General features: G+C 42.6%; 2 protein-coding genes across 3 annotated transcripts; one reads left to right on the forward strand and one right to left on the reverse strand.

The window, feature by feature from the left end:
* The first annotated feature begins 875 nt into the window (after positions 1–875).
* On the forward strand, positions 876–6,171 carry LOC115153483 (leucine-rich repeat-containing protein 59). The gene is made up of 8 exons (XM_029698968.1): positions 876–1,073; positions 1,359–1,469; positions 1,745–1,804; positions 2,312–2,470; positions 3,579–3,683; positions 3,955–4,027; positions 4,985–5,176; positions 5,275–6,171. The coding sequence occupies exons 2-8, from the start codon at positions 1,371–1,373 to the stop codon at positions 5,616–5,618; spliced, it is 1,032 nt and encodes a 343-aa protein (XP_029554828.1). The 5' UTR covers positions 876–1,073; positions 1,359–1,370; the 3' UTR covers positions 5,619–6,171.
* A 96-nt stretch (positions 6,172–6,267) lies between these two features.
* On the reverse strand, positions 6,268–9,387 carry nat9 (N-acetyltransferase 9). Of its 2 annotated transcripts, none has more exons than XM_029698970.1 (7): positions 9,301–9,387; positions 8,840–8,932; positions 8,375–8,484; positions 8,020–8,160; positions 7,800–7,859; positions 7,567–7,661; positions 6,268–7,275 (listed from the first exon to the last, which is right to left on the reverse strand). In XM_029698970.1, exons 2-7 carry the CDS (start codon positions 8,914–8,916, stop codon positions 7,114–7,116), a joined length of 645 nt encoding a protein of 214 aa, XP_029554830.1. In that variant the 5' UTR covers positions 8,917–8,932; positions 9,301–9,387; the 3' UTR covers positions 6,268–7,113. The 2 variants fall into 2 exon arrangements, with proteins under 2 accessions (XP_029554830.1, XP_029554829.1); XM_029698969.1 differs by lacking the exon at positions 9,301–9,387 and adding an exon at positions 9,135–9,292.
* Positions 9,388–13,713: the final 4,326 nt, after the last annotated feature.

A 13,713-nucleotide genomic window follows, 5' to 3' on the forward strand; every position in this document is an offset into this window, starting at 1 on the left:
GTCTGCAGTTCTTTGAAACATTTCTCTGGAACAAGCTGTACTTATCCACATGACAACTAGCCAGCATGTCCGCCTTCAAAAGAGCTATACACATATCTAGATCAGTGGAGGCTGTTGAGGGGAGGACGGCTCATAATAATGGCTGTAATGGATTAAATGGAATGGCAAATGGTATGTATTTCATATCATTCCACTAATTCCCACTCCAGCCATTACCACAAGCCCGTCCTCCCCAATTAAGGTGCACCAACCTCCTGTGCTGTATATGCTTCTGTGTATGGTGTGTTTTAATTGATTCTTTGGAACCCAGGACTCCCTGGAAAACAGTGGCAATTGTTACTGAGTGGACTATCCTGGCTAAATAAATACAAATTAAGAAAATATCAAAGTGTACCTGCCTAGTGGTTAGAGCGTTGGCCCAGTAACCGAAAGGTTGCTGGATCCAATCCCCTAGCTGACAAGGTAAAAATCTGTCGTCCTGAGCAAGGCAGTTAACCCACTGTTCCCTGGAGGCCAAAGATGTGGATGTCGATTAAGGCAGCCCCCTGCACCTCTCTGATTCAGAGGGGTTGGGTTAAATGCAGAAGATACATTTCAGTTGAAGGCATTCAGCTGTACAACGGACGGACGAGGTATCTCCCTTTCAAACACTATAGAAAGAGTATTTATGTTACCCAACTTTGTTCCTGGTTATAATAAACGGTGTGCTTTTCATGTCATTTTCAACTAAATAATTGTATTGTAGACTATGCTGAACAACAATAAAATAAAATAAACTTCCTGTGTGTGTTCGTGTGAGAGACTTGCCAGTTGCTCCTCCAAAGCTGTAGGTGGCGATACTGCTCTGAAATGTCGCGACATTGCCCCACCGCCAACTGGACTGCGAGTTCAATCAATGACGTGGATTTTCATTGTAACAACTAACGCTACACAAATGATATTTGTCAGCGATTTAATCGCACTTTACGAATATTTTGCCAACTGTCTTTAAAGTACAGATTCGTGTAGTATTTATTAGTAGGAATAGAAGGTCCGAGACGCTTGAAAACGGTTGTGATATCTTAGTGAAACAGGTGAGTACTTTGACTAACGTTACCAAGAAAAGGTTACTTTGCTGCGCTGTCACTGCAGCGACCAACAAAAGAAAGTACATTTGTAGCTAACTAACGTTAGTCAGTTTAGCTAAGAAGTGATTACAACGACAGTAAAATAATAACATTGCAACAGCGTAGTTTACGTTAAATAGCTTGTTGGCTAGATGGGCTACAGCAGCTAGCAGACCATAATCACCATGTCAGTAAGCTATTCTATTAGCTATGAAAGTTTCTGTTTACAAAATCATGTGTATTCTCCCCCAGCCAAAACTCAGGATGAGTAAAAACAAGGTGTTGAATCTGAAGGACAAAATCGATGGAAACGAGATGGATCTAAGTCTCTGTAACCTCACTGAAGTTCCTGTTAAAGAACTAGTAGGCCCACAACGACACACACATTACCTTTTATAAAGCCATATATTGTAGGCAACAGTGGAGGCTGGTGGAATGAGCTCCAGGAGGACAGGCTCATTATGATGGCTGGAATATAACAAATGGAATGGAGTCAAACGTGGTTTCCATGTGTTTGATACTGTTCCATCTATTCCATTCCAGCCATTACAATGAGCCTGTCCTCCTTTAGCTCCTCCCACAAGGCGCAACTAGTATGGAATAGTCACGTTGTCATACACTTATGTGTGTGTTTTCAGGCTGCCTTCCCTAAAATCACAGTCCTGGACCTGTCCTGCAACAATATCACCTCCCTGCCTGTGAGTAACCTTGAGTTAACCTAGTCCCAAATGCGGTGATTCTTTCCATTGTGCACAGCATAGCCACACACATTTACATAGAGAAAAAACATTTATGTGAGAAATGGCGGTGGAAACACCTTAATGCCCAAATATTTATATAATAACCATCATATAGAAGCAAACTTGAAGTCACGTTGCTCCAGTCTGAAGACAACTGGCTAATGTCACTGACTAATGTATAGTAGCCTACCCAGCTGGATGGTCAAGGAGTTGTACTATAATGAAGTAAAGGAGAGATGTGTGGGTAGAGCAGGAGAGAAGAGGCGTAGGGGGTAGCAGAAGTAGTGTACAGTACCTTGAGTTTCCTCTAACTTGTGCAGACATTCCACTGTCTCCTGTCAGTGGACCATAGGCACCATGGTGGAACATTGCAATAGGAGTGGAGAGAGATGATTATTACAGACTGTATATAAGTGTGTGTGTGTGTGTGTGTGTGTGTGTGTGTGTGTGTGTGTGTGTGTCCAGCTGGAGTTCTGCAGCCTGAGTCACTTGGTCAAGGTGGACCTTAGTAAGAACCTCATGACCGTTCTACCTGATGATCTGGGTCGCCTTGGCAACCTGCAACACCTGGACCTGTACAACAACAAGCTGACCATTCTGCCTGTCAGCTTCTCCCAGCTCAAGGTGGGTAACAAACACACACACACACACACACACTAGGGCTGGGAATTGCCAGGGACCTCACGATACTAAACCGTATCTAATCACTGAACTTAGCATTTTTTTTAATGGGGAAGCATGTTTCACCATTGGAACCCATGTTACAGAAAGACACAGATAATGAAACATGTCTGCCTGGGTGGCTGTAGTTAGTTCCCATTATCACCAAGCTCTTCTAGAGTAATAGTTATAGCAGGCTAACTACAGCACAATAAGGCCCATGTTTCATTGATGCAATTCTGCTAGAAATAAATTGGACTAAGAACTAGAGAGAATGTATTCAAAGTGAACACCAGTCCCAATTAAGTGGGCATAATTTGTGTATATGGAAATGCTGCTGACTTGGCAAAATTAGTTGGTGATGACTTACATTTCTCATGTAAATAGAGGAAAAATAGACCTTTCCCAAACATCAGTGTACAGACAGCCCAGAGAACCAGCTTATGCAACCATTTGATTGTGGTAATGTCTCAAGCCAGAGGGGCATAGTGTTCCTATGTTCCAGGAAGCAATACAAGCTTCAAATGATGCGCTGGTATGAAACACATATTTACCGTGTCCCTAAAGTCCCTCTATTCTGGCATTTTCAACACTATTATTCATTAACATCATCATTGGTATCGTAATCTGCTTAATTCTATAATATATAGTCATATTTACTGATACTTAATAACTTTTTGGCAGAAACATTAGTAAAGCCCTGTGAATTAGCTGGAAATAAACTTTGAATCCGACCAGCAACAGTAGGAAAGGCTAACTGTAATCAACCAATCCAGAACGTTTTACAACAATCAGACATTTCTATTGTTAGTTCATTAAACAGGTTTAAAAACAGTGAGTCATACATCTCTTTCATGTCCAAGACTATACAGAAAACTCTACAATAAGAATAAGCCAGCTATCTTTGAACTCTGTAAACTTAGTAAACTCCAACATGACCACAGTGGCATATGGATGGAGGTTGAAGACAGAAAACAATTCACACAATCTCAACAGGTTTATTTGTGTGTGTGTGTGTGTGTGTGTGTGTGTGTGTGTGTGTGTGTGTGTGTGTGTGTGTGTGTGTGTATAGAACCTGAAGTGGCTGGATCTAAAGGACAACCCTCTGGAAATCAACCTGGCCAAGGCTGCAGGAGACTGTCTGGATGAGAAACAGTGTAAACAATGTGCTGCCAGGGTAAGACTGGGAGGGGGGCTGAGGGAAGTAGAGGAGATTCCACAACTCTTGGAGGACAATGAAAGTTGATAAAGCTTATTCATTGTTAAAAGAAGCTGAGGGAGGAAAAGATGGACTGAGGGAGAGGGAGGGAATTAGAGGTAGGAAGGGAAGTAGAGATGAATAAATGAGAAATGAAGGGAGAATGGGGGAGGAAAGAAATGTTGGGACAGACTAGAGTTATCTGGTTCCAGCATGGTGCAATATCATTTAGACTACAATATGATTGTAGGTTCTCCAGCACATGAGGATCCTTCAGGACGAGGTGGACAAAGAGAGGGAGCGGCGCTTCCTAAAGGACAAAGGTGGGTACTACAATGCAGGTGCCCGTGGTCAGTCAACCTAGGTCTGTGTCCAAAATGACACCCAATTCCTTATGTAGTGCAGTACTTCTGACCAAAGCATAGTGCACTACTTTTGACCAGAGCCCTATGTAGGGAATAGGCTGCCATTTCCTGCCCTAGTGGCTATGGGTTCGCTCGTTATTTCATAGTGTTTTAACATTGCTAGCGCAGAGCAGCTGATATCACTGACTATATAGCTTTCCATGCTTATAGTGTGGAATTTGATTTAAATTCAATAAACGTTATTATTCCTCACTGGGTAATCATTGAACGAGACAAAAAATGTAAACGGAAGCCGCGGGGCAGGAACACCTGCTCTTTCCATGACATGGACTGACCAGGTGAAAGCGATGGTCTCTTATTGATATCACCTGTTAAATCCACTTCAGTGAAGAGGAAGAGGAAGAGACAGGTTAAAGAAGGATTTTTAAGCCTTGAGAGAATTGAGACATATATTGTGTATGTGCCATTCAGAGGGTGAATGGGCAAGACAAAAGATTTAAGTGCCTTTGAACAGGGTATGGTAGTAGGTGCCAGTCGCACGAGTTTGAGTGTGTCAAGAACTGCAACGCTGCTGGGTTTTTCATGCTCAATAGTTTCTCGTGTGTATCAAGAATGGTCCATCACCCAAAGGACATCCAGTCAACTTGACACAAGCATTGGAGTCGACATGGGCCAGCATCTCTGTGGAACACTTGTCACCTCATAGAGTCCATGCCCCGATGGCAAAAGGGGGTGCAACTCAATATTAGGAAGGTGTTCCTAATGTTTTGTACACTCAGTACATTGAACATGATAGAAAGTGAACATCAAAGCTTAAGAGTTTCAATCTCGTTACAGTTTGGGTTCGGGATATAAACTAATTGGTACGTTTGACTGTTAATCTGTTTTCTTTCGTCCATCCTTCCATCGCATTAGAATTGGAGAAGAAGAAGGAGACGAAGCAGAGAGAGAGGGAGGCGAAAGAGAAGGAGGCGCGTAAACGAGACAAGGCAGAGGAGAAGGAGAGGAAGAGGAAGGAGTACAACGCTCACATGGCTGCCTTGGCCATCCAGGAACAGAAGAATAAGAGAAAAGAGAAGAAAAAGAGGAATGGACAGATAGCAGCAGGTATGCAATGGGCGCGTTCCAGGTTGTCCTTAATGCAGTCGTGCAGCGCACATGTTGACTACACAGCGCACGTCACTTACTCCCATCTCTCTCTCCAGATAAGAAAGCAGCAGCTGAATCCGCCCCCAAAGCCCGAAGACGCTCGCTTATTGGCCTGCTGTTCAAGCTCCTCCTGCTGGGATTGGCTGGCTTCGTGGGGGTGTGTCAACTAACGGGGCTAAAGGAGGAGGCAGTCTGTGTGCCAATCAACGTTGCTGTGGATGACGGCCTCTCCTGGGTCCGGGAACAGAAAGTAGATGTGAGAGTCAGAGAGCTGGTGGAGGAAGTGGATATCAGAGCCAGAGAGTTGCTGCAGAAACTGTCCTCTCTGGTGCCACAACTCCTGGAGCCGCTCGGAGTCGTACCCACGGCAACGGAACCCGTGGAAACGGTAGAAAAGTGAGGATGGATGGATGGACTGACGAGAATGAAAAATGGACGATCAGCTTAAATTCCTATGGAATTGTCCTGTCGTCGCTCCTGGTTTCCCCTCTTTGTATGCGCTCTGTTTTTAACCAGTGGCTGTCTGCGTCAAAATTCACTAACACCCTAGTTCCCTACAGTATGTGTTCTAGTCCAAAATAGTGCACTATTAAAAAGGAATAGGGTGTGATTGGAGACTTGCCCTGTGACACATGCACACTCCCAAGTCAACTCCCAGCCACTGTAGATCTGAATAGGTGTACTGGCATTCAATATGATGGAAATTCACTTGCCTAATAGAGGGTAAGATGAAGCAACTATATAGTGCTTATACCTGTCCTATTCCTTTCAAGTCTACACTGGTGCACAGGGTGTAAAAGGTAGGGGTTGATTTTGGATTGGGCAATAGTGACAGGCCCCACCTGTGCTGCATTAATCTGTGCATCTTAGATCTGGGGGTAAATTGGCTACACTCATTTTTGTAATGCGTCATCTCTGCTCAAGGACTGTCAACATTAAATGGCTATAAGCTTGAGAATTGTCTTTGTATAGAGACGTGTACGTGAGAATGGAGCATCATGGCTGATTGAATCAATGGAAAACCCATAAATATAATTGGGGAAAAAACCTCTTACCACTTTGGCAATTTTAATATCTACATAGTACATTTGTAGAGTTACAAAACACTGACAAACAACCTTGGACGGCAAATATAAGTTTCTGTAAAAATAAAAGACGTAAGACACTTGACACGATTGGAATAGGTAGATGACTACTGACTACAAGCTCTACAATACATTATCATCCAAGCAAAATACAAATAACTTTGTCCCATTATATGGGTGAAAACTGTACTTCTATGAACAGTGTTTCTGACAGGGCGTATCACCATCAGAAAATCTACTGTGCGGAGTCTAGATAGCAAGCGTGAATAGTTCAGGGAATCCTTTGTAGACCCACTGAGTAGCCATTAACTATTATTATGGTTATTAAATTTGAGGCCTGGAGTTTTCCCCGGCCATGTATAAACAACACAGAGTTCCATTCAACGGTAGCCTATAGCAGCCACAGGCCATGGGGTCCTTCGCCCAATTAAACTCTCCATTCCAGGTATTCGACTGTACCCAGAATGCCTTTGTCTGACAGGAGGAAGTTGCCCCTAAGCGCTGATCTAGGGTCAGTCTTACATTCCCTCCCTAATGGTTATGATTGGGGGAGGGGGTGCTGATCCTAGATCTGTGCCTAAGCGCATCTTCTACCAAAGCCAAATTCTGTTTCTTCTCCTCGAAGTGTGCACCCGTACACTGCCCCTTCCCCCTATGGATTTAAAAGGAATGGACAGATGTAGGAAATGTGTTAAAGTCCCTCTAGTCTAACCCATGATTACACCCATCCAATGCTTTCTAAATGAGGGGGGAGTGAATGAACGCACACTTCGGGAAGGAGGAGGGTAGCGGATCTGTAGCAGCAGTGGTTCACAGGGTGGCGTGTGACGACGTCACTTCCTGCCGGCTGTCCCGGTCCTTCCTGTACTCTCTCTCCTGCATGAACGCCATGTCCCCCAGCAGCCGGGTCCGCACCGCCTGGTCCACCGTCATGCCAAGGGTGACCTCCCGGAACACCTCACTCACAGACAGCTGCAGGGGGCAGAAGTCAAGGGCTAGGGTGAATATACAGCTACAAGAGTATCATACTTTGGAAAAGACCTAGAGAAATGAGGTATTCTGACTGCATATACAATAAATACACTGGAACAATTTCAGTATTTTCAACGTAGCCTTTGAGTTGGGGAAACTGAACTGATCAACAGCGCTATAATAATCCCTCTTTAAATAACTAAAGTAAGGATGACCAACATGTTGCAGTCGTTTATAAAGGTTTCCCCTATTAGGGGATGTGATTAACACCACATATAAAACCCTGCTTACCTCGTGGAAGTGGAACCTTTTGAACATGGCGATGCTGACTTTGTTGTCCAGACCGATCTTCGCCTCAAACTTCCGGATCCCCAGTTTGGTCACCCCTGACAACGGAACACAGCACAGCTGTTACTATGGCAGCACAATCCCAATGTTCCAAAACCCTGATTCTAAATTCCAAACGTTTTAAAATCTCAATATTAATCTAAATTTGTGTCATAGTGAAATATCTCTGTACGTACCGTAGCAGATCATCATCCGTGTGACCTCTTTTCCCAGGCCTTTGCCTCTGTAACTGGGCTCTACACAGGACATGCAAAAGCTGTGTGACTGATAGAAAACCAGGAGTATGTGACCAATTACATTAACTGACCAACTGAGTACCAACAAGGAACGAGTGAAATTGTGCACCCTTGTTGTAGCATGTTTATTACACATTTATTATATATGTGTGTGTGTGACCTGCGATCATGATCTCCAGCTCAGCGAGGGAGGAGTCACTGGGGTCCGTCAGGAAGATGTTGACATCTCCCACCATGCACTGCTCTTCCTGTACGGCAGGGTCCGCCCACCGTTGTTTATCCAGGATGATGAAGGTGCACTCTGAAAAACAGAGTTTGGTAATCAAAACAAGAGACTAAAAAAGTATATTTTAAAATCCCCTTTACTGCATCAAGACCCTACATTACATGAAACATTCATGAGAGAGTGAGTAAGACAGAGTGACTACAATAAGGGCGTTAAAGTGGAGAGACCATCCTAAAGAGCGCCTTAAAACACCACAGCTTGTGTGTGAGAGTGTATGACGGAGGCTCACTGTCATCATCCTCCCTCCAGCTCCTCTGCATGTCATACTCCTGCTCCAGAGTCAGCGGCTCAGATGCAGTCAGCTGCTGCAGCTCAGGACAGCCCATCCACTGGTGGTACCTGTCATGGAGAGGTAGATAGATACATGCACAGGTCACAGGTTCAGAAAGGGACAGGTAGATACAGATAGGAGATCAGGAGAGCTGATCCACGGGTAGTAGCTGCAACCACACAGACGGGAGAACAGGTAGATAAAAGGTAAATGGTGAAAAACAGATGCAGGTAAATAATGTATAAGTGCAAGCCTATACAATAAACTACTGCTAATTACTACATTCTGCAACAACAGAACGTAATCTTTGTATAGGCTGCAACAAAACAAACACAATGAATACGTGATTTCACGACTAGAATAAGAATTACAGCGGGACAATCAATGACAGTGAATTGATTAAATGACTGTTTTTTTTCCTACCTGGGTACATGATCTGCGTTGTAAGGCACCAGTACGACGTGTTTCCCCTCCAGTAAGGTATCTTCGTTTATTCTCATGATGAGTGTTACCTGACTGACACGACAGGCGACACAAACATAAGCTAACGTTAGTTATCTAGCTAACTATCCATCGGTTTGTCTGCTATGGATAATTGTATGTTATTTGCTGACAAAGCATTTCTTTTGATTTTCTGTCGTTGGAACAGCTAGCTAGAGACAACTTCACAAGCTAGCTATTCATTCATGTCAGCAAAACTAGGCAGCTAGCTACTTACTAGCTAACTAGACGTAATCTCATTGGCATTTGTTAGATATGCAGGTGATGAGATCTTTCATGAGAGACTTTCCATAACGAAATCTGTGCCATGTTGTCATGTTTTAGTAGCTAACGTTACAGTTGTCAGTTTTTCTAGCTAGCTAGCTAACTAACTGGCTACTTACCTCTGAAAAAATAGCTACTTCCTTATTCTTATTCTTCTATGATATCATGGCGGTCCGCAAAGAAACGTTGAAGGTGCATGCCGCCACCTACTGTTCGGGAGTGTGCGATCAATCATGGCTGCAGTCCAAACTCTAGGGCAGCATTCCAAACACTTAAAAGACACCCCCTATCCCCTCAGCCCTCAAATTAAGTGGACACTTCTGATGACGTATCATGACGTCTGACGAGTATACACTTGCAGGGCAAGGTACGAGGGAGGAAGAAATGAATTTTAAATGGACTGCCCTTGCCTGGAAATTCATCACTCGTTCATCCTGCGATGATTGTGTTTTCAGCCACCGGTAGCTTGTGGGTGCTTTATATTCGCTACAGTCAATTATGATTGCATGTCTACTAATATTAACTATATCATTATTAATATACGCCTACTGTATGATAGTAGCTTACGTTGCAAACTTGACTTGCTTGGCTAATCATTTGGACCGATGACAAATATGGTCACAGGGATTCCCCCAAGGGCATAGGGCTGAGGGTTTAGGGCCGAGGGCTGTCGACTTTTGAGTTTGAAATGCAGCCTAAGGTTGTGTTTCAAAGTCATAAAAGACACACCCTCGTCCACTTACCCTCACCTTATGCCCTTTGGGGGAATCCCCGCGGGCCATATTTGGAGGCAAATGTTTGAGGTTTTTAATATGATAACTGATGATCAATGGGCACCACTGTTGTCGGTAAATCGACCCTGCTTACTAGAAGTTTAGATAGCTGGCCACTAGACTAACATGCAATGTAAAAAAAAAAATGCTGACATGGGCTAGTTGAGTGACTGTCGATACACAATCACATTTCAAAATTACACATTGTGTATTCTATTACTCTAACTCTCAACAGTAAGTCGAGACCCCGACTGAGTAACTAAAAAATAAATAAATTGGTCCCAGGCCTACATAAGGGTGCCCTGCAGCCGCAAATGTATTACAAATAATAAACAGAAATACCTTGTTTATGTACGTAAATATCCTTTGCTGTGAGACTCGAAATTGAGCTCAGGTGCATGCTGTTTCCATTGATCATCCTTGAAGTCCACCCGTGGTAAATTATATTGATTGGACATGATTTGGAAAGGCACACACCTGTCAACTGTCCTAAACCAAGCCATGAAGTTGAAGGAATTGTCCGTAGAGCTCCGAGACAGGATTGTGTCGAGACACAGATCTGGGGAAGGTTACCAGAAATGTCTGAGCATTGAAGGTCCCCAAGAACACAGCGGCCTCCATCATTCTTAAATGGAAGTTTGGAACCACCAAGATTCTTCCAAGAGCTGGCCGCCTGGCCAAACTGAGCAATCGCAGTAGAAGGGCCTTGGTCAGGGCGGTGACCAAGAACCCGATGGTCAGTCTGACAGAGCTCCAGAGTTCCTCTGTGGATATGGGAGAACCTTCCAGAAGGACAACCATCTTTGCAGCACTCCACCAATCAGTCCTTTACACTAGAGTGGCCAGATGGAAGCAGAGAATTAGGCCTACACATACCTTGCCATGCACTTGTCATGCACTGCATTCTTCTGCTGCAACTCCCTCATAGTCCTTCTCTGCATGCATCTCCAACACATTTGTAGTTTAAATTCTGCAGCCTATGTTTTCAAATATTAGATTTTGCATTGGACGTGGGAACAGGAAGAACCCTTTTTCTCTCATTCGGATTTGTTTACACTTCAAGGATATCCATACACAATGCGTCTTCAACTACCTCTGGAGGTGGTCAGGAAGATCAGATCACAATATGTATTTTGATTGTCTACACCTGTCGAAATGTGGACACAATCAGAATGTGGCCAACATCAGGACAATGGACGCATGTTAGAACCAGGTTTAAATGGGGCTAGGTAGTATGCTATCAAATATTTATTTAAAAAATAAAAACATTTCTTTCACTTTAGAAATGTGAAGTAGGTAGTCTAATTTAATAACTGTTTTGGTCGCTCTCCACCCTCCCCTTCATTGGCATTCAAGGTACTAGAAGCTGATTGGCTTAAATCGTAAATATGCTAAACATATTAGCATATGTGGATTTGACAATTGATTAAAATAATATAAAATGTAATTATCGATATAAACAAATCACATTTTTATATCAAACAGTTTTTGATAGATAATTCCAATTATTGATATCAATAATTACATGTTATATATAAAATATTACAATTCTTGATGAATTTGAATTGTCAAAATCAAAAATGGGTTTCTCCATTAAATCCTGATTTAAAAAAAAATGTATATCAACAATAATTGATATATATTTATTTGAATCTCTATCTGAGCTGAGACAACTGGAGGTTGTCTGCAAGGAATAACTGGAGAAGATATCTAAAACAGGTGTGTAGAGAAAACAAAAGATTGGGTTAAATCGCCCATGACACGGTCATTGATCACCTCTTCGGGATCGATGTCCCCCCCGTGGGACAGTTGAGCTAACGTAGGCTAATGTGATTAGCATGAGGTTGTAAGTAACAATAATATTTCCCAGGACATAGACATATCTGATATGGGCAGAAAGCTTCAATTCTTGTTCATCTAACTGCACTGTCCAAGGTACCGTAGCTATTACAGTGAAAGAATACCATGCTATTGTTTGAGGAGAGTGCACAATTATGAACTTGAAAATGTATTAATAAACCAATTAGGCACATTTGGGCAGTCTTGATACAATATTTTGAACAGATATAATGGTTCATTGGTTCAGTCTAAAACTTTGCACATACACTGCTGCAATCTGGTGGCCAAAATATAAATTGCGCCTGGGCAGGAATAATACATTACAGACTTTATCTTGCATTTCAAAGATGATTGTAAAAATTTTAAAAACGCATGTTTTTTGCTTTGTATTATCTTTTACCAGATCTAATGTGTTATTCACCTACATTAATTTCACATTTCCATAAACTTCAAAGTGTTTCCTTTCAAATGGTATCAAGAATATGGATATCCTTGCTTCAGGTACTGAGCTACGGGCAGTTAGATTTGGGTATGTCATTTTAGGCGAAAATGTTAAAAAATTAAGGTCAGTTTAGCCTAGGGCTTGTTCAGGACGCAATGTTTTGGAACGTTCAGAAGAAATATGCTTTGTAGAACTAACATGCCTCTCTGACATGTACAAATAAGATATCAGGTCAGCTCTATTCTTGGAATTTCTGTCTGCAACGCTCTCGTGTTGACAGTAGTATTTGATGACTTGTCTTTATGTCCACAGAGGAAGTCCAGGGTCTACTGAGTAAATGTGAGTATTTTTTTGTTTGAACCAGATGGTTAGATTGCAGCCAATGACATGTCTTGGGAGCTAGTTTAGCAAAGTCAGCGAGGTTGCCTTCCTGAGACCTGAAGTACTATCGCCCCTGACCAAAAAATGCTTTGGTGGTAAGCTACAGGGTCCTGATGCTAGCAATACTAGTTAAGAGGTCAGTACTGAAAGATCATTCTGATTTTGTGTGTGGTAAATATAAAAATTCAAAAGGCACTCGGACATCTGAGCTATCTGTTTTGCAGGTGCATGGTAACAGTTGGATAAGATGAGAAAAAAGAAGGAACCCGCAAACTGCGCTTTACGTATCGGCCTCACGGCTTTTGAGTTTTTTTTTTAAATTAGCACGCTTTATGTAGACCTAGCCCCACCCACATCCGTTCCATGCATTGAATGGGGTTGGAGGCAAAGGAAAAACAAATAAGTGCTACCAAATATAACAATATGCATTTCATAAATATTAGAATAAAGTGTGTACATAAAACACATTAAAAACGTCTGTAAAATCACAATGAGGATATCGACCTACCAAGCAAGTTTTCATAAATCATTGGGTACAGCTTAAAACCTGTTGGGACTAGGGGGCAGTATTTGCACGGCCGGATAAAAAACGTACCCGATTTAAACTGGTTACTACTCTGCAGTCTGCCCAACGCATCACCGGGGGCACACTGCCTGCCCTCCAGGACACCTACAGCACCTGATGTAACAGGAATGCCGAAAAGATCATAAAGGACATCAACCACCTAAGCAACGGCCTGTTCACCCTGCTATCATCCAGAAGGTGAGGTCAGTACAGGTGTACAGGGACCGAGAGACTGAAACAGCTTATATCTCAAGGCCATCTCTAGCCGGCTAACACCCGGCAACTCAACCCTGCACCTTAGAGCCTGCTGCACTATAGACATGGAATCACTGGTCACTTTAATAATGGAACACTAGTCACTTTAATAATGTTTACATACTGCTTTACTCATTTCATATGTATATACTGTATTCTATTCTACTTATTTTAGTCAATACCACTCCGACATTGCTCGTCCTAATATTTATATATTTCTTAATTCCATTCTTTTACTGTTGTTAGATACTACTGCACTATTGAAGCTAGCATTTTG

This window comes from Salmo trutta, chromosome 18, assembly GCF_901001165.1.
Source record: "Salmo trutta chromosome 18, fSalTru1.1, whole genome shotgun sequence".
Classification (NCBI taxonomy): Eukaryota; Metazoa; Chordata; class Actinopteri; order Salmoniformes; family Salmonidae; genus Salmo; species Salmo trutta.